Source organism: Tyto alba, unplaced genomic scaffold, assembly GCF_018691265.1.
Source record: "Tyto alba isolate M040663 unplaced genomic scaffold, T.alba_DEE_v4.0 Super-Scaffold_10, whole genome shotgun sequence".
Classification (NCBI taxonomy): Eukaryota; Metazoa; Chordata; class Aves; order Strigiformes; family Tytonidae; genus Tyto; species Tyto alba.
In genome coordinates, this window is record NW_024881262.1 from 26,710,262 (window position 1) to 26,735,135 (window position 24,874).

A 24,874-nucleotide genomic window follows, 5' to 3' on the forward strand; every position below is an offset into this window, starting at 1 on the left:
GCCAGGGGTGCTGAATCACTCTTCTCAAATTTTTCTAAATTGAAATTGTAATTTAAAGTGTAAATTTCCATAAAATAAATATAGACAGATGTAAATTTTGATAGAGAGGGGAACTGAGGCAGCAAAGCTACTACGCCTCAAAGTCACAGCTTTTCAGCAACCAATCTCATGTTGCATTCATCAGTTCTTCCTGCTTCACCATAACAGCTTTTTATTTGTAACAAATCTGAATAATTCATTGAGCAATAAAAGCACTAAGCCTACTACTATATGCACAACCAAGCCTCTCCCTGCCAGAGCACTACCAAGGTCTCCCTCTCATCCTGGGTACTGATATCCTTCAAGACCTGCAGAAACTTAGTGTTCTGTGAGCCATCTCTCCCCATGAACCACCTGAAATGACAAACCAGACCGCTCTTGCTTCCTTAGGAAACCAAGCTGAAATATTAGTCTCACCAGGCTGTTCTTCTTAAAGGAAGAGGTCCTTGGTGGCCAAGGTTTTGCACTGCTCACCCATGAGCAAAGGAGCACAGAAACACCTCTCTGTGGGCAGCCTGGCTGGCAGGGAGCAGCTCCGCGCACACCCTCAGCAGGCTGCAGAAGTGCTGCTGGGAATTCAGTTTGCAGCCTGGGAGCAAGAGGAATTTGACAACCTGTGCAGAGAGCAAGCTGCTCCCGCAACAGGCCCTCCCAGCCAGCACAGCCCATCAGCCAATTTGCTCATCAAGGAGGACTAGAGGCCTGGAACTGCCCCCTTCCCTGCTCCCCTCAGGAAAAGCCATAGGCCACAACTGACTTGTATTCTACCCTGAAGTCTACAGAAGTGGTGTGTCTTGTAGGTCATGTGCAAACCCTCCTACCTCTTCCCTTCTTGGGAAGACAAACTTATACCTTCCAGGTCATTTGGTAAGCCAGCAAAATGCTGGAACTCTTCAGACAGAGGTTGCTAGAGAACTGCCATGTATCTTTGAGCTGTTATTAACACAAAACATCACTTTCTGTGGTCTCAGAACCTTTTCATTCTGCCCATGTGAGAATTAAACATCTCGAGGTGATCAGGGGCCAGCTGGTGGGTGCACAATTATGCATCCCAGCCAGACACAGCAGCCAAACAAGGAATTTACCTTATGACTCTGAAGCTGCTTCACAGGTAAGGAATGACACGGCTTCTTCTAAGCCTGTTCACTCCCAGTGCTGCCCATTCAGTGGGAGCAGATTTCCCCAACTTCTCCTTAGCTCTCCCGGCGCATTACACTGTATTAAAAAAACAAACACATTAAAAAACCCCAACCAACAACACACAGGACAAGGGGAACAGCAGCAGAATACATTTTTTTTTAAAAAACCCTCGGTACTTCAAGATCTTTATGGCACACATCTCTCCAAATTCTCTCTGCCCTCCCAAGATCCATTAAGTAACTATCAATCAAACCGAGAGGATGGCAGCCCTGAGCAGGAGGTCTGATATCCCAGTACTGGTAACACTGAGTTGGGCAAAGAGTTTCTTGCTATTGGCCTCTACCACATAATTAAAAAGACCAAAACAACTGACCTGTATCAGAGGAGTAAGCGTATCTTCTGCCTCTCTGCTGCTGCTTTCTTTGCATGTTTTCATAGTGCTACTTCGTGCAGGGCCTGACACTCAGGTCCGGTGCGTGTGTGAGCAAAGGCAGTAATTTTTCTTTTCTCCTTATTACTAGGACTACGTAATTAACATTTTAATGATCAATTTTACCATTCATCTTGCAACAATATATAACATTAGTATGGTTTCTTACGTTCCTATCACATAAACTATTCCCTCCACACAAAGACAAAACAATTCCTTCAGTTTAACTATCAAGTACAAATGTCTTTTTCACATAGAAAATATTCACAGCCATTGTAAGTTACTTTCCATTTACTTTTGCAACAGTTACTGTGGAATTCTACAACCATCTTCTCAATTTAAATTGATCTGCTGGAAGTTTCCTGTCAGCATCTTACAAACACATCAATCTGCACAGACAGAAAAGAACGCTCATCACGATCCGATCCATGGACTGCCCGCCCAAACATCTCCTAATCTTTTAGTTTCAAGTTTGCATTTCATGAGAAAACTGATTCCTCCCACATTTTTATAAATGCACTTTCACTTATTCCAGTTACCGTATATACTGCCTGCAATAAACTGAACGCACAGACGCCCAAGGGCAGCAGAGAAACAACTGTTCCCCGCTCATCATGGCCCTGCACAGCCGTGACGCCACAGCACCCGGGGTGAGAGGTCTACAAGCACCAGGAGGTAACTAACAACTACCCCGTGCCTTCCCACCCAGCTGTGCGTTCGCAGACAGGGGGGCTACGACCAGGCTGAGCAGCAGTAGAGCCACCGTGTTTAAAACCATCTCTTCTTTTGTCCACTGCAGAGATACAGCTAATAAAAATAAACCATGTGATGTCTTCTACTCCATGCCAATTAAATCAACACAGCGAAATGCTACAAAACTAATCTACAGCAATCACATTTACCATTTCACTCCTCTGTAAGGAACAGCTCTGAACTTCCAATGCAACTCAGGATAAAGCCATTTTATCACAGCACAGGTTTTTATTAGCTGGTTCCCACCAGACGGGCACTGCAGCCCTCTCACACAAGGAAATCAGTAACAGACAATCTTTACTGGAAGCTCAGAAACATGTTTACTTTATATACAAGAAAAACTTATTTACAACAACCAACAGTAAACTATGTACAAAAAAATACAGGAGACATTTCCATGGTAATCACTGTATAAATTAACACAATAAATAGGAGGGAAGCAGGTCCCATTCTTAAGGCACAAAACCTTCTTCCCAAGACTGTACAGGGATTCACTTGCTTCCCTATGCTTTTGACAGGATCACAGGAATGGCGGGGAGACCCCTGAGGAACAACGGTCGGTGGACGATGATACAGACATGCAGTCACTGCTGACAGTTGTAGAAAAACATCACTTTTCATCCTTTCCTTTTTTCTTTTTACAGTACACACATCTTAAGATACAAAATATTTCGTGTAAACAGTCTTTTTTTCAAATCACATAGATAGTATGCACATTTTTAAATAATACTAGAACAATGAACAAAGCTCTCCACACAGTTCGGGTGCAGAAACGTTCCCAGGACTGGCACTGAAGGCCTCGGCAGAGCTGGAGGCTGCGGGCGCCCGGCTCCTCGGGGCACCAAGCGGCGCAGCTCCCCTCCGCGGCAAAGAGCCGGCTCCTGCCGCGGCGGGGGACGCCTGCTCTTGGCACCAGGACCCCACAACCAACACCAGCAAGACCGCGCCAGCGCCGACAGCCCTCCCGAAGGCAGCCCGGGGCAGGACGCCGCCGACTGCCGCTTCACGGGCCAAACCTCCCTCCAGGCTCCACTGCACGCAATCCCACTTAACCACAGCGTCGTAACGCAGCGTGCCTTATTCCCCAGGATCTGCCAGGAAAGTTAAATACCCAGGGCAGCGCCAGAATGCGAGATAACGTACTAAAACCTCTTCCTAGCAGAAGAAACCATGTGCCCAGCTCACTGCAGACACTGCCCCAGCATCACTGCCAAGGGTGAGGGGTGATGAAACAGATGGTGCCGCACAGCTTTCACACAAACAGCATTTTTTAAGAGACTGAACATATGTGCGATACGTGTAGTTCTAGCTTCTCTCAAGCTGGTGTTTTACCTGAGACTGCAGGAGTCTCTTTTTTGACAAAGCAGCAGATTTTTTTAGTGTATAATTGTCTTTCATGAGTTTCTCTCCCACAAAAATATTATCAGATGCCAGAAGAGGAACTCAGAATAATGTAGCCAGAGGTTCAACCTGGCTCCCTACTTTGCAGATAGCTCTCGCTGATGTTTAACATAAGTTGCCAAACTATTCACATCTATTCACAAAATCTCTGCAACAGAAATCTGCATTATTCCCAGTGAGACACATAGAGCTACGACCCTTTTGTTAGATATAAACCTTAATACGTGTTCAAAGGCACTCAGGTTAAATGTGGATCTCATTTTCTAGCTCTTAAGAGAAGGCAGAACTCCCTCCTTGCCCCCGGTAAGCAACAGACAGGAATATACTGACTATGAACCCTCTGATAATATGTGCATGTACACAAACAGGATCTGAACCCATCAACATGACAGATGATAAAAGAAATGAAAATTGGTCTGTGAAGGCATCACCGTTCATAGCGGATGGCTAATGGCCGTCAGGCCTCTACAGATACGCACGAATTCAGGAACATGCCTGAATCTATAGACTCTTTGGCTTCCCTTGTTACTCGGAGCAGGAAGAGCTGAGAGGAGTTGTTTCTACTGAGCAAGAGCTTAAGCCCCCAGGAATTATGCAAGCAAGGCAAGCTTATATTGTTTATGCACCTTTAACGATGAGGTTGCCTGGAGAAACTTCGCAAGAACTGTTCCTTCACCACGTACAGGAACAAACACAGATCTTGCCTCTTCTCCAGAGCCATCGCCTGCCTTGTGCTCCCTGCTGCGCTCTCCTGGGCAGGCACACGAAGTCCTAACCGCGCTCACTCCTGGGGACAGGCGGCAGGCTGCGCCTTACTGTCACCAGCAAGGATGGGCACATCCCGGACCTCTCCTTAGCGGAGGTTTCTCCTCATTCCCATGCGGATGCTGCTCTGTGCCTCAACAAGCAAGTGGGAAAATACCGTACGTCTGCAATTCTTGCTTATGTGATACCTCAGGAATTCAATACGGGGGGCAGAGGAGAGCTGTACTGGTAAAGAAAAAATACGGCTATGGAAGCGACTGCCAATGCATAGATAGGAGAAACAAATTCAGGGCAAAGCTGAACAGATTTCTTAGTCCCCACAGTATTTATACCAGAAATTTTGCTAGCTGGATCGAGTACATTGACTCTTCTGTTCACTTCTCATGAGCAAACCCTGTCACTCGCTAGGCTGAAACTTGTGGGTGAAAGACAACTCGTTAAAAACAGATAGGGGGAGTCAGAATAATCCCTGGTGAATGCAATGGGTTTGCCCAGCATGAAATCTGCCCATAGCCTTTTTAAGTCAACAAGTCTTTACATAAGATGATTTCACTGATTGTTGCTAGACTAGAGAGCTGATGTCAGCTGGATAAAAACCTCACAAACAACAAGGAAGAACTATGACCTCAGGAAAATATCTTTTATGCCACTGTGCGTGTGGCCATTTTTCTGTCTGCAGCCATAGCCAGACAGGTGCCACTCTGTAATAACAAAAAAAAATAAATACATACAAAACAACAAAGTAATTAAAAATTCCTGCTGTTTCTCCAGCTTTACAGCACTGAAAGTTCCCAAATTCCCTTTGCAGTGACAAACATGGCAATATAACTCTGCATGCTGGTCTTCAGGCTTTAACAGTCACCCGACTGGGGTCAGGCAATACAGTGGAAATTTGAAGGCCGCCTAGGAACTCTGATTCAGAGGCACTAATTCTTCCATGCTCCACTGTTGGTGGTACCAAAGGCAATTTACCAACACACTCCAGTTTTCATTACAATGCTCATCCGCTCAGTAACAATCCTCCTTCTATGAGTGCTCTTACAGGAGCCCTGATGTTTGACAGCACACTATACCTCTCTCAGGGGGACGACCCAGGAGGACTGAGCCTCTCTAATCTTTTGATATCCACCTTGAAGTGAAGGAGCAAGGCAGCAAGGGAGAGAAGCAAGGTGGAAAAGCCACTAGAACCAAGACAGAGGAGAAGATGCAAGTACTACAGATAAATCCTATCTTTCGTGACAGAAACAGTTTTCTGCACTGCAAGTTGAAGTAAAGAAACAGCTCTGTTGTCTGTGGCCACGAAGGTGGCACTAACGGGCAGGAAGCCACTCCTGGCAGTTGCCAGTCACGCTGCTCCCCGCACAAAGAGGGATAAAATTGTTCCATATCTCACTCCATTACACTACACTTCTCACACAGCCCAAACAGCTAGTTAGCGTTCCTCTCCCTTTCTGGTCTCCTGAAGATGAATTCAGAAGGGGGGATGTCAGAGCTGATCTGTAATATTTTGGCTCTTCAGAATTGCGTCTTTTCTTACTGCCAGGAATTTCTCAACAATTGTTGGTGATGCCTGAAAACCTAAAGGTTGTACCATTGCCACTGGCTGGAGGAGGAGAGCCAGGCCCAGCGGAAGACCCCGCACGCTGGTGTGAACCACTGCTTGAACCATATGCATTGTTTGTTGCAAGGCATAAGTGAGTGAAAATCACTGGGTATTCATCAGCAAGAGGTCTGTACTGGCTTTGAATTTCTGATGCAAATCGCATGCAACTACAGATGCATTAAAAAGGGGTTAGTAGGACACAAGGACAAACTTTGTCCCACTTAAACGCTCTACGATACAGGCGTGACACACAGATGAGCGGGAAAGTTTTGGGTCTGAAAAGACTGTCAGATGCTCCTGAACTAAGACTGGCCAATATATCTTTTGCCCTGAATAATTCTACTGTGATGAAGTTATCCAGTAAAGGTAGCTGTGTTGCAATTCTCAGGAGTCCTGCACTGTCACTGGAACCAGAACTTCCCACGTCAGAGGACATGGTTCTTCAAACAGCAAGTGAGTTCTCTTCCAGGAGGCTCTGCCTGACCGCAGATAAGGTGCCTCTCGACTGGATGCAGCCGTACCCCACAGGAAAAAAGGTAGCACCATGCTTGGTTGATATGAGCTCTGAACAGCTACAACTTGGCTGTTCAGCAGGGACGGTTCTGAGCACATCTGCTCTGTGAGGTGACTGCTGTGCAGTTAGGGGGAATGGTAGACACAGGCTGTGAAAACAGAGGCTAAACCTCGCTGGCAGGAGTACTCCGGCTCAGCTCCTTGATCCCGTGCAGTATCCTCTTCATGTGACCCACTTTGGTCACACCCAGGTCCTGGAAGGGTAAAGAGAAAACCTTACCTTAGGAGAAAGGCAGGGGGGAAATTCCAGGTGGCCAAGCAACAGTTACAAACTAGTCAGCCAGTTACAAAGAGAGGAGGCAACCAACCAGAAAGACTACAAACCTGACGGTTATTTATATATGGAACCCCAAAACCATCTGTCAAAAAGCTATCAGAGCATGACAGGGTAATGAACAGGCACAGAGCAATGGAGAGAAACAACCACAGACCGTTAGCCAAAAATGCAAACTGCTTTGACTGCTAAAGGTCAAAGCAAGAGAACAGAGAGAGCACACAGATCTCAAGGACCTAAGCTAGCAGCCAAAACATGCAGGAAGAACCAACCAGACACATCAAATAAATGTCTGAACACTTGGGTACCATGCAACAAAACACTGGCTGCAGGTGGGTGGCAAGCAGAGGAATCAGCTACACAGATTACAGCAAACCTTGTCACAGGAAGATGGTCAAAATCACAAATGAAGATCCAAGGGGCATTCGACAAATGTCGTGCACTGCTTTACAACAAAGTATTTTCTGCTATATGCAAGTCATCAGAACGATGACACAAGTCTCCTGCACGTGCAAAGAACCAGCACTTTCAATTTTTCTCTGTAGAGAAAGCATGTCCTGGTGAGGAGATGCAAAGTCATGCAATGTGGTTACTAAGCACTATTTAAAAAGATACTCTCCATCTAGCAGCCTCATCAAAGACCACTGATTTTTCTTCTTGTAACAAAGGATTGTGATGATTGATTTGTCCAGTGACTACAAGAACCAAATTATCCCAATCGCAGCATGTTCTGCAAAGACTGTACAGGAACTGAGAAGTTGAAAACTTCCCGTCCATCATTAAAATCAGACTCTCAAGAACACAATCTGCAATCTGGACTGTATTACATCCCTAGGAAGCTGTAGCAGAATTGGACAGCTGGTCTCTCAGCTAGCTGTTCTACCTCCCTGCTATTAAAAAATCAGGAGACCTGAAATGGTGAGAAAAAAAACAAGGCTGCAGTGAACCCGTTCATCTTGCCAAGGCATGTAGAATGAACAGCAGGCAGACCATTTCCAAGCACATTCAGCACAGAAGGTCATGCAGATGCAGCTGGCTATTTCTCATGAGCCCACCATGAAAGTACCTTGAGGTCCCTCCGTTCGAGGTGCAGGAGCTCAGAGCCCCGGACGTCATGCCGGATGAAGATATCCTTATACTCACAAAGACTGAGATGCTCAAGCCAGGCCGCAACCTCCTCCGTCCCCCAGAGGTGAACTGTTAGAGATGGAAAAGCAGGAGTGCATTGAATACCCAGAAGACAGTGAGAGATGAGGACACCATCAGCACTCAGTGCCAGAGGAGGAAGGCAAGCAGTACCATAGCCTCAAACCAAGGGGAAGGCAAGGATTGCTAGCACAACCTACAGTCTTAAACAAAAGAGGCAGGGCAGAGAAAGTTATGAGTTGTTCTCTTACGCAGAGACAGTAAAGCCAGGAGGAAGTGTACGGTTGTTTTGTTGGGATTGGATATGCTTTTTAAAGTTTACCCCATGTTTAAGAAGAGTAAATTCAGTGATGCTCGTCTGCTTACAAAACAGTCATAATATATATCATGGAGAATCAAGCGCAGATTAGTTTGCTATTTTGCACAATCACTTGTGCTCAGTAAATAAAATGGCAACCTCTCACCCCCAAGTCTGAGGGAGACAGGAAGAGTTTAGACTTCCACCTTCTTTCGCTGCCTCTAAATAAGAGAAAAATAAAGTTCCCAAGTTCTGGGAGGCAATGAATGAGCACCAGCCTGTCAGATAGAATCAGCTTGTACCCACAATTCCATGACAGAGGACAGGACCCAGGAGCCCACAGAACAGGTAGTACTTCAGAATTTCAGAAGAAGAAAGTCTTCATAAGGAGAATATAAAACAAAAATCAACTAACCCAATTGGAGAGAAAGTGTTTTGAATGGCAATTTGTTGATTCATGGCCAGTTTTTCTCTACTGACCAGTAGGATTAAAGGTCAGGGTGCAGCTGTGGTGATGCTGATCCCCAACCAATTAGACATGAAATTTGATTAAAGCCTGAGGGTGAATCAATGAGATAAACATCATTAGCAGTGAAAAGACTGGAGTTATGCGGACTTGGGCCCCACAGTCATTTTGATACCTAAAATGGCAAAATCCTCAAATTAATTTCACTAAGCACCCCCTAAAACATTCCTGAAAATGTCTGGATGTAGGCAGAATGCTTCAGAGGGTACCGCCTGTTTCGGCTCAGGAATACTTGCGTAGTACGGGGGGGTCATGATTTAGACAGAAGGGAGCAATAAGCTACTTTGCCATGTGAAAAAGACAGACCAGACCTCCAAGAAAAGGCAGGAGAACATGAAAGAAAACAGGCAGGCAGAGAACAGGTAGTGGTGTGACCACACTGGTGTGACAAAGAGACACAATGAATGAGCAGTCTTGGTACCCGGCAATCCCATGCTACTATGAGTCTCCTTATTTTTGTTGTTCTTCTCCTTTTTAAACTTGGTCACCAGACGGAATTTGCCACTGCGGCTGCGTTTAGAATAATCCAGCATTTGGTTCTGTAAGAACAAAAAGGGAAAATCAGGCAAACGCTCATGAATTGATCGGAACGGACCAAGAGCAACAAGTACTGTCAGGCTCAGCACCATGACCTTGTAAGAGAGGAAGAAAAAAATTCTAAACTCATTCTGATCAAGACAGGAAAGGAAACAGAGAAAGTTGATCCCCTGTCAGGCAAGGGACCTTAGCAGGAAATTACTTTCTTTGGCTCTAGGGAGTCAAGTTTCCTTCTTAATGATTTTTTCTTGCATCAGTCATATAGTCACAGGAAGTCAAACACTCACAGCCAACTAGTGAAAAACAGAACAGCTAGGGAAATACAGCCTTGGTCCTCCTCACCTCCTCATCACAGGGCTCCATAAGCTGCCACAGCCAAGGGATTTCTGCCAGTTTCCTCAGCTGGAGGTCCATGTCTGCCAGGGCTGCTTGGAGCTGCTCCTTCTGTGGAGGATCTAATTGCTGGATCAGAAATGGAAGCAAAGCAGAGTTAAAAGCCATATGGTAGAACACACAGTCAGGCCCTTGTCTTGAGATTCCCAGCTAACAAAGCAGTTCATCCTTTGAAAAGGAAGTGTACAGCAGGCACTCTGCCCAGAAATTACCAAGTTAACCATTTTTCATCTTTCCTGAGCTCCAAACTCTGCACAAACTAGCTTGACTGCTCATCATGCCTGTGTAGCCATACCATTCTAATTCCTGGATGATAACATTTAAACTGACTTGTTACAAAGACAAAGACGACCAAGACCAGCAAAATGTTGCTTGCCAAGGCAACAGTAGGAGAGGAGAGAAAGTGAGAGGCTGCTTTACGCTTCTTACCAGCGCCATCTTGCCCGCCAGCAGCAGCTCTGTCTCATTATGCAGGGCTTTGACATTATTCACCATCTCTACAACAAGGCTGCAGTTCAGACCCTGCAGGGAAGCAATTCATGCGCAAATTAAGCCTGGAAATGCAGAGGTCTAAGCAATCACAAGGAAGAATTCTTAGACAAGCAAGGCCTACTTTTGGTCAATCAGAAAGGAAAACCAAGAGCTATGGTACAAGGACAAAACGGGAGATGCCAAGTGAGTGAAGTACCTCTGTAGACTTGGATTTAGCGTAGACTTTGTCCATAGACTTGGAGCTGGCATTGACAGCATGGGCAAGCTCCTGTTCCATGTCCTGATAGGATTGGGCTATTTCCCGAATGCTAAAGAGAGAATTACAGATTGCATCAGCATGTGCTCAAAGCAGGAGACCTTTTCTGACTGGGTATCTCCTTTCAATACCCATCTGAGTGACAAGAGCAGGGATAAAGCATGGGAAGGGCACAGCCTCTGGCAAAGCAGGGCAATTCTCCTTGCTGTAGTGAACATGCATCGGCAAAGCAAGGCAGAGTTCACATGCACAACTTCAGGTGCATATTTAATTCTGCACATAAGCTGGGATCAGTTTGAAATACAACCCAGACATTTTAGTATGGCCATAGTGCTGTGAAAGGCAGGTGCACATATGGCAGTTTAATTAACACTTCTCTGCTGTGACTCTGGGAATTTTCTCTCAGAGGCCCAGACTAAGGAGCTGAATGCCTGACTAAAGGATAAGCAGATGAGCATACAGTGACTTCTTCCAGAAATCTCTGCTGGGCTTCAAGGTTACAAGAATCCAACTTGTCATCTGAGCTCCTAGAGAGGCCTTTGTTTCATTTCTGATAAAAACTATCGATATTCAAAGATAATGGGTTATTTTAGTATCAAAGGATCCACGTTTGCTCACAAAAGTAACGTTTTTTGTTCAGAATAACCTAAGAAAGTTTATTTGACTTCAGTCCTCCTGTATCTGGGACAGTGCATAATGACTGATGCCTCCCCCAGTGACATGGACCAGCACTGCAGCAGGTAAAAGTGAACAGAAGCATCTCCAGGAACAGGGAGTAGGACAAGAAATTCAGGCACCAAAGGAGGGCTCTATTCACCAAAAGAAAAGTGAGTCCCTCACCTGTGGATCAGAGCACCTGCAGCTTGACCAAACTGGTTGATCTGGGTGGATTCTTCTTCGGACATGATCTCTGGTTGCAGAGAGAAAGAGGAGGGTCGGGACAACTCACATTTCTGTTTGTCCTCCCAGGACTTCAGGGTGCTCTCAAATGCCTAAAAACACAGCAAGCAAACTATAAGATGCTTTGTAAAGCTCCTATAAAAAATAAAGCCTGTGCCTATGTCTGTAAAACATACAGATCTGATACAGCCACTTTTCATTGCCGGACCCAGCTGTTCAGCTGCTTGTAACTTCACTAACTAGCTGTCTGGGCTGAAGTTTTCCATGCCACATGCTTGCCTTGGTTTAATTTTTGCTTAAGCTTAGTTTAGTCAAACTTGCTGGGCCAACTGTGAGTGCCAGACTAGCAAAATCCATCAATTCCCTACTGGTGGCAGCCTTTTCTTTGAGTAGCTATATTGCCTCTACACTTCAGTATTACTGTGACATTTCAGAGCTGGAAATTAAAAATGCTCAAGGCTCCTCCTTATCTGGAAGTAAACTGGGCTTCCCCAGTAGCTGGTGGGACAAGTAGCTGAACTCAGAGGTAGGACCTGTCCCACTTGCACCCTTACTGATATTCCTGCTGGGATCAGGTAGTGGTACAGGAAGAAGCAAAACAGATCCAATGCAGAAGGATCAAAATTGAATATGGTGAGAATGAAAACTGACACACAAAGCCTCAAGGCAAGGAGACACCGATCAATGAGTGCAAGAATGGCAAAAGAGAAGATTAGACAAGAGAAGGGACTATGGAAGGGGAAAATTGAAATAGGAAAAATAATTCAGAGGAGATGACAATAACAAGCAGGAGTGCAAAGCGTTTGTGGAAAAAAAAAATAAAAATCAGCATTTGGGGAGCCAGAAAGGGAAAGGAGATTGACTATGATGGGTGGATGGGGAGGGAAAGAAAATAGTAGTCAGGGATCCTGGGTCTCTGCAGTCAAATGAGATGAGTACAGACTAGGTAAGGAGCAGAGGACTAAGGGTAGAGAGAGGAGATGGATGGAGCAGAAACGCCAGCATCCACTAGAACACAACTGCCTTTGGGGATGACCCAAGGTTCTGGGGACACACCACTCTCCTGTGTCTGCAAATACCTGTAAAGCCCTGTGGTAAAGCATTCCTTTCCCCTACTGCTCCTCATACAGGACAAAACCAGGCTCTGTCAGCTCAGCGCAAGCTACTTGTTGATCTCAACCTTGCTGATGATTCTTCAGTGGTACACATGAGGCCACATGAAGGAATTTGAGTTTTGCCATCTTCGGTTTAGGAAACTAAATATCCCAAATCACATTAGAAAAATGCTACCAAAGGTACAGGGTCACAAACGTGAAGAGAGGACTCCACTTCACGTACTGCATAGGACAGATGTGCTCTGAAGGGAGGGGTGTGCAACAATGATCAAAAGGACAGCGGGGAAAAAAAAGGATAAGCCCACAGTCAAGACAAAAGCTGAATGTTGCTCTACAAAACTGGAACCTCTTCCTCAGTGGCTATGCCACGCCTGCAAAACTGGGTTTGCAGGTAATGAGGAGTGGGATGGTGCAATCACAGCCGTGGCTTCAGATGGCCCAACACACAGCACACTCACGAGGGACTTGTCTGTCCTCCCTACCTCTTGTGCCTCACTCCACCTTTCTCACCATACCCACATGTAGGTTGCCTCTCCTTTTCTCCCTCCCACCTTTACAGCAGGGATACTGTTCCCCCCGCTCTCTGTGCTATCGCCTTCAGTCACTCCCCCTCCACGTCTCAATGTGATGTTGCAAAAGCTCTCTTACCCTCCAGGGAAAACTGTGTGCACTATCCCTGTCTCCTCCTCTCCATCTGCATCAAGGGGTGACAGGACAAGGGGTAATGGTCTTAAACTAAAAAAGGGTGGATTCAGACTAGATATAAGGAAGAAATTTTTTACGATGAGGGTGGTGAAACCAGGGAACAGGTTGCCCAGAGAAGCTGTAGATGTCTCATCTCTGGAAACATTCAAGGTCAGGTAGGACGGGGCTCTGGGCAACCTGGTCTAGTTGAAGATGCCACTGGTCATTGCAGGGGGGTTGGACTAATTGATCTTTAAAGGTCCCTTCCAACCCAAACTATTCTATGATTCTACGATCAATACTCACTTTTCTCTCCCAGCTCAAGGTGTCTCCTACCATGACAGAGGCTTTGTACTCCCACCTTTGCTTTCTTTTCGTACCATCATACTTGTAACTTCCTGCCAGGCAATGTGCCTCAAGCCTGTATCAAGCCACTTTCTTTTTTTCCTCCTCATTGTTCTCTCTGTTCTTGTTATTCAGCTGGTGAGTCCTTTCCAGAGGACTTTGATTTGCTCTGGAAGCTGGGTAAAGGGGTGTTATGTTGCAAAGTATTAAAAGCCGCTGTCAACTGAACTGTTTATGCATGGGCAGTTACACAGTTGGGAGGAACCATAAAGCTCGTTTGTGCCACAGCAAGGCCTTTATCCTTTTCTTTGGCTTACCACCATTCAGTAATACAGTAAAACGGCAAGGACACTTCCTCATGTGCTGGTACTCATCACATATATTTGAAAATTATGACATGAGACAGACACACACTGCTGAGCAAGGCATGAGACACCGCTTTTCTTGGTCAATGAGTCGTAAGCCACATATTGAACAATAATGAGAAATTAAAATATTGAATGGCTGAATCTAGACAATCCGCAGCACTCAGGGAGGCAGACATCCTGGGGGAAAAACAGCATGCAAGCTTGTTAAGAAATGCTGTCGCAAAGCACCTAGAAAAGGAAGCAAAAGAAGCTTGCATAAACAACTTTATTTATGCAGTTTCCCAAGTGGTGAACAGAAGTTTAATCATGTTCTTTCCAAAAAGTTTTACGGTGTGCAGCAAAATATGCTTTTTGCTTTTACAAAGGTAAGCTTTCACGTGTGACCACTGCTACACTCTCCAGGAGTACGTGACACTGCAACACGTGTGTGCTACATAGCATATGCAAGGCTGCTCTTACCCTGTCTCGGGTGAGGGTCTGTGCTCTGTTCTTATGAACAATCCAAATGTAACCCGGAGGCTGGATCCAGGCTTCTCCATCCACTTGCACAGGAACTCCCTCTTCTCCAAGGATTGCTATCTTTACTGTCCGACACTGCAAGAAACGATTGCAACAGAGCAGCTCCAAAATGCTGGTTTTCCAAAAGCATGACATTCTCTTTCTTTCCAAAGCACTTCCCCAGGTACTGGAGCTTTGGCACTACCAGAGGCACAAGTGCCTGCACACATCACCCTTGTGTGGCAGGGATTATTTGCCATGTCTTTGGACTATGAATCTGAATCTGAATTGCAGCTTTAACCCCTACCACAATGAACACTAGCAAACAATTCCATGCCCAAATTGCCCCTGGACGTGCTCGTTTTCAGCCCCGGTGGATGCTCTTTCCATGTACAAGAGAGAGCACAAAGGAAGGCTTTACTGACTGACATTGGCATAAACATCACAAACTGGAGATGGGAGGAGTCAAGAAGAGCTCACAAAAGGAATTGATACCTGTGCAATCCGGTGATGCTGTAGGTTTATCACGCGTGACACTGCCATCTGCATGCTACCAAACACCGCTACCACCTCCAAAATCTTGTCATCAAAGGAGGGGGCTGTAAATGTCTAGCCAGAAACAAGGGAGAAAGAATTCAGCTGACACACAGCTCTGCTGGAGAGCTGTTTCCTTTATGCCCCATTGGTGATGATTTGGGGGTCAGCTTTCAATTGTGCTTTTTAATCTCTGTAAAATTGACAACAAGGATAGAAGGTGAAGATTTGCTGTGAGCTAGGAGGGAGAAAAAGGAGCCTTGATATTCCCACTGTGCTTCCAATGGCAGCTAACACAAAGGCTGTAGGCTACAAGGCAATTATTCTTATGAGAGTAGGCATTTTTTCATCTCAAATAATACAATGTCTCTGACTGGATTTAACTCCCTTTGTCTTTAAGGGGCTTCTCAGGCAGTCTGAGGGGGGAAGGTCAATCCAAATCACCTCCTGGAGGTCCAAATGCTCAGGACAGCATCTGTATTTTTTCTGAATCACTACAGACTGCTTGGGTGCAAAGCTGCTGAGGACTGGACTTCAGTATCCTATCCACTTCACAGAGAAAGTATACGAAGACAGGGCCCTTGCCCTCTTCTTCCAACCACTATTCTCAGGGACTGTGACTTCAAAAGAAAGAGTAAGCAGAAGCATTTCTTGGATTGCCTTAGAGAATACTCACATCATCTTCCTTGGTTCCCCCCCAGAAGTTGGTGCCTCCTGCATAGCTGGGAATGTTGAGTACGGCAATTCCCTGGAGACTGGGCAAAGGGATTGGCCTCCCATCGCACTGCACAGAAAAGAAGGCAACATTACTCTCAGCACAGCAGGAAAGAGCCCCTCCTGCCAGAACACATGTTCTAGAACAAAAAACAGCCTGCACAGCTTAGTGTGTTCAGGTTTCTTCCAGTTTATTCTTGGCCTAGAACAGTAGAACATATCCACTCACGTCTAATGAACCATATCTCTTTTGGCAGACATGGATTTTAGAGAGATACTGTTGCTTCTTTCCCCCAAACTGGAATAGGGTAAACCTGAGAGGCTTGGCAAAGCCTCTTGGTTTATTCCTCCAGAAATGGGAATAAAACTTCAGAAACACCTATGCAGTCTGCTGCCATAAGGGTCTCCTCCCACAAGCTAGCTGTTTATGCTGTACATGGCCTATACAAGAACATTTCTTTTCCAGTTTGATGCACATTATAGCATAGTTAAATTAAGAGCTTTCCACATCATCTACTATCTAAAAGAATGTGTTCACATGAGATACCACATGTAACGTAACAATCTTATCTACGCTGAATACTGAGTTGGGAACAGCTAATACTTTCCAGCAGGATGACACTTGCCCCATGGGCTGAGAATACAAGTTATATCTTCCAGAACCAGGAAAAGCCACTTTTAGGCAGCTCAGGGTGAGATACAGCAAGTACATTGCATCAGGCAGGCAACAGAAACACCCTAATCTCTCCAAGCAGAATCATCAGACTGAAGTCAAAGTGTCTGAAGGAGGTGCGATTAGGCATCCAAGTTCTAGGAACAGAAGAGCAAACTAATTCCTCACCTCCAGTAAGACTTTCTGCTCCAGGTTTTTATACGTTCTGTGTAGCAGCTCCTTGGTCCCCAATACTCCGTACCACATCATGTTTTTAGTACGACTTCTAAGGAGGCAAATCAAAAGAGTAAAAGTTAACACAGGCATTTATCTTTTCACTTAAAAGGAAAAAAAAAAAAGCACATTGAAGTGGTATCTCCAACATCCTAAAACACAAAGGTGCTTTGCTTCCAAAAGGGTCAAGCACTCAAAATGACCATTGCCTGTGCTAGGAAGCTACTTCCCTCTAAATAAATGTCAGGTAGGAATTGCGGATGACTGAGTAACACACACTACCAGAAACACAGATTGCCCCAGCACAGAAATTGTCAATCTCATACCCAGGACATCAACAGTGTTACGCTGTAATAGCTCAAGTATAGCAAATGTACCAACTCCAGGCTTCACAAAGCATCCTGTAGTTGCCCAGGTATTCAAAAGGCCAAATCTGTTGTTTGTATTAGGTTAGGATCAAGGCCAAAATCAGCCTCCATGCCATTCAGAGCTGAGATGTGCTTCTCTCATAGCTAAATAGCAAGCCCAGGAGAAAACTCTGTGAGTGAGATCATGAAGTAAATAGAACCAATACACTAAATCCATACTGACGTAGCTACTCAAAGATCTTATACTACCCACAACAGCATAATGAATCAGTAGTAATCAGTAATTTATCTCCACCACCATGATTTCAAGCCTTGCAGGAGGATTATGCAGACAAGATTGACAACACACCTATTCAGCACACTTGTACACAATCAGCTTCAAAACTGCACAGAAACATAAAGTGGTTTCAGCCACTTGTGGCAGTATCCAAAGGTTAGCCAAAGCCAAACCCACCTGCACTTCTCTGGGTGCTCATCACGTTTGTTGTTGAAGTCCAAAGAAATCTTTGCATCCAGTCCAATTCCAAAGTAATTATTCATGACACACTTCTCTGTATAACATTCACTGCCGAACAAAAGAACAAAATTTCCATTTGTAAGTCTACATACCATTTGGTATACCTCTCTTACAATCCCCCTGGCCACCTCGCAATTCTCTTGCATAAAAAGGTGAAGAACAAGAGGGCTCTATGTCAATGTGCTCTGATCAGGACTTCTGGGAACTTCCTAAAACCTACAAGCAATACCAGAAGAGTAGCTACTGATAAGCAGAGGTCCCTGGCCTGCAGGCTCTGTCTGTAAAACTTCACAGCTGCAGGACTTGCAGAGGAATTCTCCCCTTCTCACAGAAGCATACTCAGAAGCCTACACTTCATTTACAAGGAGCTAAGATGCTGGTCACTGGTGTTGTGTAAAAGGTCTCACATACATATAAGGTGTTAGCTACAGAGAGCCTGACAAATGAGCTCAAAAGTGCCAGCTACTCACCTCAGGGGCACCGAACCACATTAAAAAAACCCTTAAAAGTCTGTATTATTGGATTTTTGCTGTTGATCATTTTAGCAGAAACATCCTAGAAAGTCTTCACATCATATTTCCCAATCACCTCCCCTGTTGTGGCCTGTCCAGGACCTTTCTTGGGTCTCCATGCTGTCAGGGTAGTGACTCCCCCATAGGATACTGTCTCCTAACTGGAAGCCAGAGTCATCTCTGAGTCTAGGGAGAAGACTGATCTAGATTTCATTCTCACCTAAAAGTCTTCTACCATGAGTCAGATGTGTCACTGCATGTGTAACGACATAAGCTGATCCTCACTGGCACCCAGCATATGAATTCATTTATGTAACTCTAGGCTGTTGCAGTCCATTAATTAGCTCTATAAACTTAGCTGCTTCTCTGCTGAGGTCCATTTGGAAGTGCCCACTCCCTCCCTTCAACCTCCTGGGCATACTCACAGATTTTCAGGTTCAGAGTTAAAGGGATCAGCATGGATCAGCAATCGGCTGATGACAGAGCTCCCAGGCAAAGAACCAGACATGCCAGCACGGATATCTGTAGGAGAACCGACCACAGGGAAGAGTGTGATTAATAATAAGCAGAAAACAGGTAACTTCAATCTCAGAGACAAGATGACAGGCCAGAATATATTAACTCGTCATGCCCTGTGGAAAGCAAATAGCAATAATGCTTTCTTCCACTCCAGAAGGCTTAGCTCTCTCCATAAGGAGAAGGGTTTCTGGGGCTGCCTGCAGGGTTTTTGACTGACAGGGTGTCACCCAAGGCCAGCAGCACAGTTGTACAGACACATGGAAATGGGAAACAGGAGTGTATCCATTGCAGCAGCTCTTCTGTTCCAGGGTGAGACATGCAACGTCCTTGCTTCAATGAGTAGAGAGAGGAGTAGGACTGAAATTATTCTCCAAGTTTCTCAAGAACTACTGCCTCTTGCTTCTTAAATTATTAGCTGGCAACCCACAAACAGTAGCTTTGTCAGAGAGAAAGTATATTACCTGCTTCCAGAACAAATAATTTCAACAAGTAATCTTGAGGAAAAGGTGGAAGGACAGCCAGGTGATTTGGGGGGAAAAGGTGATGGGGAGAACTTGCTACACAAGATGTGGGAGGTGGGAATTCTGCTGGGTCTGCACACGTCCAGTGACTTCAGCCTTCACCTGAAGCCTGGGCTGCTCCCAGTCTACAGCTGCCACTCTTGAGAAACCTCTCTCAGCAGCATCGTATCAGACTTCTCAAGGTTACTTTGAGCTCAGTATCTACTTGTAACTAGCATCTAAATTCTGCCTCTGTACAGCGTTAATAAAAATCTGTGTCTAGGTCTCAGTTAGAAACTGGAAACTATTACAGCTCACTCCAAGTCTCCACTTTTCAGCCCTAGTGGAAAGTTATCCACAAAGGGGTTTCTTTCCAAGCATACCCTGCACAAACGGACATCAGGCAGGACAATTGCAGGTTTTCATGTGGAGACTGCAGCCTGCGCTGCTGTCACCTGTACTCCACTTGGCTGCCTCAATGGGAAGTGGGGGGGGTTACACTTACTTGGGTAGAGGATTTTTGTGTTCAACATTGGCAAGTTGTCCCGGTTTCCTGTCTGGGGAGGAAGAGATGCAGAGCTGCCCAGTGACAAACTTCCTTTGTTTATTAGTCTTTCACAAGGAGACTTGGATGCTGTAAAACACAACACAAACATGGCTATTGACAAACATAACAGGGTGATTCAGGCCAGCACATAGCAGCACAGCCCAAGCAACAAGACTGGGTTAGGAATCACTCAACAGCAAAACACTCTAGCCACCATAAAACACAGAGTTGACAGAACCAGTCATTAAGAGAGAGATGTGGCGTGTGTGCTGCCAGAAAACCTCACAGACTGGAAGTATCAAAATGCCACATGCAAATATCAGAAATGGAGATGAGGAAAAGCTGGTGCCAGCAGCACAACAGATAGGATATTTGGCTCCCAATCAATATTCAGGTAAGTTCCAAATATTTTTGCAGTTATCATGGATCTCTAACAAATTACTCACATAATACAGTTATTAAAGCAAACTGGCTTCCGTTCTCTGTGATCTGCAAAGGATGGCAGGGGCTTACAGGGAAATGTCATCAGGTAGATGACATGAAAAATGCTCGAGATCGTCCTTGTCCAAGCACTGAAAGCCGAGAGAACCCAGATTACTGGCTAAGGTGTAAGAAAACTTCTGAATCCTAGGCTCCATATGCTAAGATCATGGATTAGCCACCAGAAATGTTGTGAAAAGTGGGATGTATGATGCACAGGCTAGAGCACAGAAACGTGCAAGGCCTGGCATCTGAAGAGCAATCATTCAAAAATTAGAGAAAAACAGAACTTGGAAGGTAGTATAAGTAACACCTCCCTCACTTTTTACAACTAACAGAACAGTAATTTGCAGGTAAGATCTGCATGGTGGCAGCCCCAGAGCAGTACCTTTCCGCTGGCTCTTCCCTTTGGACACTCCATAGCTGCTGCTGTGTGATGACTGCAGCAAGATTTTATCCTCGTTTCTCAGCTCCTTGCCCTCTTCAGAGGCTGAGAGACTAAGGAGGAAACCCTCTTGCTCCTGGGTCTGGGCATTCTGCTCATCTACAGCTGTAAGGAGAGAGAAAGTGGGTGAGTGCTTCACAGCTCTTCTAGCAATGACCACCTCCCACCGATGTAAATAACAATAGGATGGGGCTCTAAAGGCCCTGATTTCTTAAAGGAAAGAACAGGAATAACAAAAATCTTTCCCATATCATTTGTCTCAACTAAACTCTGCTCTGGAGAGATTCTGGAACTGGGCTGGTTTATCCTGCTATTTTCTTTGCTGAGCTCTTTAGCAGTGAGGCTCTAAATAGAAGTATCTACCTTTAATGCTACAGCTACCCAGGCTTCCTGAGATGTAAACTGTGCTACAGGTGATGGGCTTACATATATTTGTAATTAGATGTTACAAGAAATTCCAACCAGATGGACATTAAATGATAAATTTAATGAATTGTCTATTGTCGAATGTTTGCTTAATCTGTATTGGGGAAATAGGATAAACCACTTGAAAAGGGCACTTAGACACATATAATCAGGAGGAAGAAAATAGCAGCTGGTAAAAAACAATACAAACAAAGGAAAGACTCAGATTACGTACTTTGGAAGAAGAAAAACAGTTTGGAGAAGTTGAACAAACACATTTAAAACATAACTGGAGTTTACCCAAGAGCTGGTAAGAATTAAATGCCACCATGTTGCCTAAAAAAGTCAAAACTTCCTTTGCATGTAATCAACAGGCCTTCCTCCTCAGCAACCCTTCACAGGGCACAGCTCTGTGAACAGCCCCGAGCTGATCTATCAGCTCCCTGCCTCTGACAGGGGGACGGGGACAAGCCCCCCTTCTTTCGGCCTCTTCTCCTCCCTTGTGCTGACTCTGGAGTTCATCCAGACAATCCAATCTACTAGCCCAGCAGAAATATAAACTCTTCTTGCTGGATTAAGCAAATTGGTTGGGCTCCAAAAGAACTCCAACAAACATTAAACCGGCATAAGGTAAGCAGCAGCAAAGTGGGGCACCAGTGAGGTCAAGACCTCCGCTTCACCAGAAGCAGGCTGTTTGCTCAACTTCCATCATCCCTTCTAACTTCACCCTTGGGATAGGTTGTATACAGTATGGCAGTGCTGGAAATCCAAGCAACACTGCAATGATCTGCAACTTACTGCACAGTTGTTCATAGTGCACATTTAGGCACGAGTGAATGTCACATCTGCCACTTCAATGCTTTTATCTCCAGTAATAAGCACTTACTTTGGTTTAAGTTAAACCACTGAGTTTATGACCAACATCTGGGAGACTGACGCCTTTCGAAATGAAGCTTTGAGCTATGGGTGCGAGTGGCTGGAGAGAGACAGGGGTCAAGATGTGGAGAAGAGGGTCACCTGCTTAGGAAGTTAGCACCGGAATAGAATTGATTTGCATCAAGGTGCCGTATTACAACATTTTCCCAGTGACAAAGCTAGTTTAAGAAGTTCCTCCCCTTTCTTGCAGTTGTACCACTGCATGGTTTTACTGGGCTCTACCATAAAGAGATTTCTGACAGAATCCAAGTTAAAATACTTAAAATACTTTCTTCCCAAGTATTTTCAGATCTGTTTTACAGCGAGGCCACACAAACAGTTGCACTCACAGTATTTTGATAGGGGTGGGGTCAAACAGGAAATATAAATGAACAGAGTGTGGGAGGGTAGTAACTTCCTAAACCAGCCCTATGGGAGAGAACACACTTTGAACTTCGGGCTAATTTACCAAGCAATGTTTCAAACAGGTGGGCTTGGCACTTGATACTGAAATGAAATAGCCAGGCTTACTGAACAGCTCCTCAGCTCAGGAAAGCTGTTTTTCATGAAGAATCCCACACTCCCCTCTGGAATAAAGGAAATTCACACTTCTCAAGAGCCTGTAACAAGTCACAAGTAGGACTCCTAACAGGTTACCTTTTTCTGCATGCTCTATTATCTGACGAATGGCTTTTTTCAAGCTGTTGGCTCTCAACATGAGCTGTTCCCGGGGACGAAATATCTGGGGCCGTGCAGTACATGACGAGCCCACTGACCGGTCGCTAGAAGAATCACAAGCACTGCCTGACCCATCACCATCTTCAGTTTCCTCTGCAATGGTGGGAGGAGGGTTTGGCAGAGATGAAGATGCTTGAGATTCATCATTCAGTGTCTTCAGCAATGAGTCCAGCTTCTCCTTCAAGACAGAGCACTACAAGTCCAAGAAGAACATCTGGGTATAACTAACAATAGACTGGGTAGCTCTTTTCTTTAGTGCTTGCTGAACTGCTGCTGTCATAGTTCTCTGCAAACAGAGCAGTTTTCTACTTCAGAAGCAGAAACTCAAACATTTTTTCCAATTTTACCTTTCTGGCCATGACCTCTGATTCCTCTGAGCTTTCTGTTGCCTTCTCATAGGCCTTCCCCACTCGAGCCACAAAATCCTTCACTGTCTCACAAAGCACCCTAAGCAAAGAAGTCAATGAAAACAAAGTCATGAAAGGATTGTTCCAGGATTTCCACAGTGCAACTTTCACTTAGAGCAGTTGTCCTCTAAGTACTTACTTGGCTGAGGAGATGACCACTGAGTGTTGGTCAGAAGTCAAAATTTTGGACAAATGAGCAGCCACAGAGTCTTCATAGAAGAGAATCTTCTGCACCTGGTGACAGTCAGAAACAAGCCACTGGGGTGCTGCTTCCCAACACTACAACATATGCTGCGCATCCCTGGCTCCCCAGAAAGTACCTGTCATTCTACAGGCTCTTTTTGCCCTGGAAAAGTTCTGTGGTCCATGGCTTAGTTACTCACTGAAGACCTGAATCTGACAAAGAAACCAATTCTGAACCTAGAAATCACCAGCAGCACAGTTCTTAAGAGTTTATGATCAACCGTGGATCTAAAACTGTTTTTTTATGACTGCTAAGCAGCTTTCCATAACTTCAACAACTTGATACTTGATGTCATGACAGCAAATTAAAGTCAAATCATTTCCTCCCTGTCCTGTTCCAAAGCTGCTGCTTCTCATTCCTCATTATGGTCGTTGACTCTGGTAACCCAACCTCCATCCTTCGCAGTAATACCTAATTGATTTAACACCCCCAGATCTTTGTAGCTCAGGCCTGCTCCATTTGAGCTCAACCACTGCCTCCTATCTCGTCCACTCTGAGGCTGTTGCTCCCCATCCCCTGCCCTCTGCATCTCGCAAGGTACCTCAGAATCCTCACTGAAATCTTCAGTGACTGTGGAAGTGGAGGCCTGGCGAGGGAGTTTGGTTTCATACACCATGATGCTCCACCTGTTGAAAAGGAGGCATCATACTTGTCACTACAAGGCAGATGATTTCCTCCTGTATCCAAAGGATGTAACAGCTTAGAACCTCAAAGCAGAACAAACTGCACTTTGGCAGGGGCATGACTGACGTAAGGAAGCCATAGAGTTGCAACAGAACTGCAGAGGGGCTGAATTGGGGGGAAGAGGGAAGGATGACACTGTGATCAAGTATCCTACAGCACAAGGAACTTCTCTGTACTTCTTCCCTTTCTCACAGAAATTCTACGGGCAATACTTGATTCATTGTAACAGATGTCAAGGTGCAACTCTAAAGACAAGAAGCATTTTTAAACGTACAAAGATATACAGGCGATATCAATACTAGGAGTAAAGATGTCCATTCCTGCATTCAGCTTTACCTTCTAAGCCAAACTCAAGATAAATTGCTTAAAAAGATAAATCACAACTGTAAGGTTGACAAATTCAATTGACGAGAACTGTGGAACACGAGAGAGGACACCAGGTATCGGACAATTTCACTCATTACTGTTCTGCAGCTGTGACACAGAAAGCCAAACTACCTTCTGTTGCTAAAGGGTGACACAGGATTATCAAAGAAAAAAACATTAACTGGCATTAGTAAGAAGTCCAGCAGCTAGGCAGAATCAAGAACCACCCAGTCCTCCTAGAAGGGTGTTTTCACACAACTCTTGAGCAGGGGGGATGTTAGTGATGGTAACTGACCTGTCCAGCATTTTGGTACTGGCCCTCTCCAGCTTCTCCAGGATCTGTGGGAGCTGAGTGTCATCATCACAGGCAGACCCCCAGCCTAACACACGGGCAAGGTCATTCCCTGTTCCCAAGGGCAGCACTCCCAGCTGGCACTGCATCAGAGAAAAGAAAACCAAACCTGATATTCAAATGGGAAAACATGAGCCACAAACAGCTATAAGTAACATGACTGATTCCTCAACACAGACCAGTCATTGAGAAACAGTTAGTCCCA

General features: G+C 45.1%; 1 protein-coding gene across 4 annotated transcripts in view; it reads right to left on the bottom strand.

Moving 5' to 3' along the window:
- Nucleotides 1-2,570: 2,570 nt before the first annotated feature.
- DGKD (diacylglycerol kinase delta) overlaps nt 2,571-24,874 on the bottom strand; it is a 61,274-nt gene continuing 38,970 nt past the window's right edge. For all 4 annotated transcript variants that reach the window (XM_032990584.2, XM_032990581.2, XM_032990583.2 and 1 more), the window contains 20 exons: nt 24,613-24,752; nt 23,809-23,893; nt 23,163-23,257; nt 22,964-23,063; nt 22,536-22,809; nt 20,502-20,663; nt 19,592-19,720; nt 18,493-18,589; nt 17,493-17,603; nt 16,626-16,722; nt 15,747-15,854; nt 15,032-15,145; nt 14,498-14,632; nt 11,467-11,618; nt 10,567-10,678; nt 10,308-10,400; nt 9,828-9,947; nt 9,370-9,487; nt 8,045-8,175; nt 2,571-6,898 (listed from right to left, as the gene is read on the bottom strand). In XM_032990584.2, the coding sequence (XP_032846475.1) occupies nt 6,809-6,898; nt 8,045-8,175; nt 9,370-9,487; nt 9,828-9,947; nt 10,308-10,400; nt 10,567-10,678; nt 11,467-11,618; nt 14,498-14,632; nt 15,032-15,145; nt 15,747-15,854; nt 16,626-16,722; nt 17,493-17,603; nt 18,493-18,589; nt 19,592-19,720; nt 20,502-20,663; nt 22,536-22,809; nt 22,964-23,063; nt 23,163-23,257; nt 23,809-23,893; nt 24,613-24,752 (2,463 nt within the window). In that variant the 3' untranslated portion in view covers nt 2,571-6,808. The remainder of the gene's footprint in view (nt 6,899-8,044; nt 8,176-9,369; nt 9,488-9,827; nt 9,948-10,307; nt 10,401-10,566; nt 10,679-11,466; nt 11,619-14,497; nt 14,633-15,031; nt 15,146-15,746; nt 15,855-16,625; nt 16,723-17,492; nt 17,604-18,492; nt 18,590-19,591; nt 19,721-20,501; nt 20,664-22,535; nt 22,810-22,963; nt 23,064-23,162; nt 23,258-23,808; nt 23,894-24,612; nt 24,753-24,874) is intronic.